The 874-nt window shown below is 63.4% G+C and overlaps 1 protein-coding gene across 1 annotated transcript in view; it reads right to left on the bottom strand.

Moving 5' to 3' along the window:
* Positions 1-874, bottom strand: part of NLRC3 (NLR family, CARD domain containing 3) — a gene marked incomplete at its 5' end in the record, with an annotated part of 10,510 nt that overhangs the window by 4,092 nt on the left and 5,544 nt on the right. Inside the window, 2 exons of the mRNA XM_010134707.1 lie at positions 400-483; positions 593-676. Coding sequence (XP_010133009.1) covers positions 400-483; positions 593-676 — 168 coding nt within the window. The remainder of the gene's footprint in view (positions 1-399; positions 484-592; positions 677-874) is intronic.

The raw sequence follows: 874 nt of genomic DNA, 5'->3' as shown, positions 1-874 counted from the left end.
CACAGGATTCACCTCCCCCAGGCTCTTCCTGCTCCAGCCATAAGCATGAACTTGCTGTGGTCTCATTCTCGACCTCCGTATGCCTCTGCTTTCATACGTTGGGTTTGAGCTGAAATAGCTTTTAATGTACCCACAGGGCCTGGAGACCTGCTGCTTGCCTCTGCTGCGGGGAGGGGAGACCGGCCTCGCAGTCCCCTAGTGGCTCCCTGCACCCCCGGGGATGTGGAGAGCATCCCAACCCCGCGCCATGGTCCTTGCCTGCCTCCACCCACACCAGCCCCCTTAGCAGAGTCTGTCCTGCCTGCGTGGCACAGCCCAGCTCCTGCCCACCGCTCCTGCCCAGAGACCCTGGGGTCACGGTGCTGGTGTCACCATCCCTCCGCCTCGTGCTGCCCTTACGTCAGCTCCTTCAGGCTGTGGTTCTGCCTCAGCGCCTCCGCTATTTTGCTGGCACCGTGGCCTCCGATGGCGTTTTTCTGCAGGCTGCAAAGATGTGGAAGGCACCCATGAATATCGGCTGCCATGTCCCCATCAGTGGCACCTCGCTCTCCTGGGTGGCTGGGAGGGGGGACAGCAGGTCCTGATCACTCACTGCAGGGTCGTCAGCCTGTGGTTGGTCAGCAGAGCCTCAGCCAGGAAGGTGGCACCGTCCTCCTTGATGGCGTTGTGCTGCAGGCTGCGGGGAGAGAGGAGTGAAGCCATGCACGGCTGCTTCTGCTGCAGGGCAAGGAGTGTGCAGGGCTGCAGGGTGGGGGTCACCTGCCCTGCTGTTTGCTGGCCCCTGCCCCCACTGTGAGAAGGGCATCGGGCCCCTGAGCATCCCTGCCCGGGAGTCTTCCTCCTCTCCCATGGCAGGTCGCTGCTCACGGGCACC

This window comes from Buceros rhinoceros, unplaced genomic scaffold (genome assembly GCF_000710305.1).
Source record: "Buceros rhinoceros silvestris isolate BGI_N320 unplaced genomic scaffold, ASM71030v1 scaffold21734, whole genome shotgun sequence".
Classification (NCBI taxonomy): domain Eukaryota; kingdom Metazoa; phylum Chordata; class Aves; order Bucerotiformes; family Bucerotidae; genus Buceros; species Buceros rhinoceros.
Note: the sequence above shows the minus strand (reverse complement) of the source record. Positions and strands in the feature narration are given on the sequence as shown.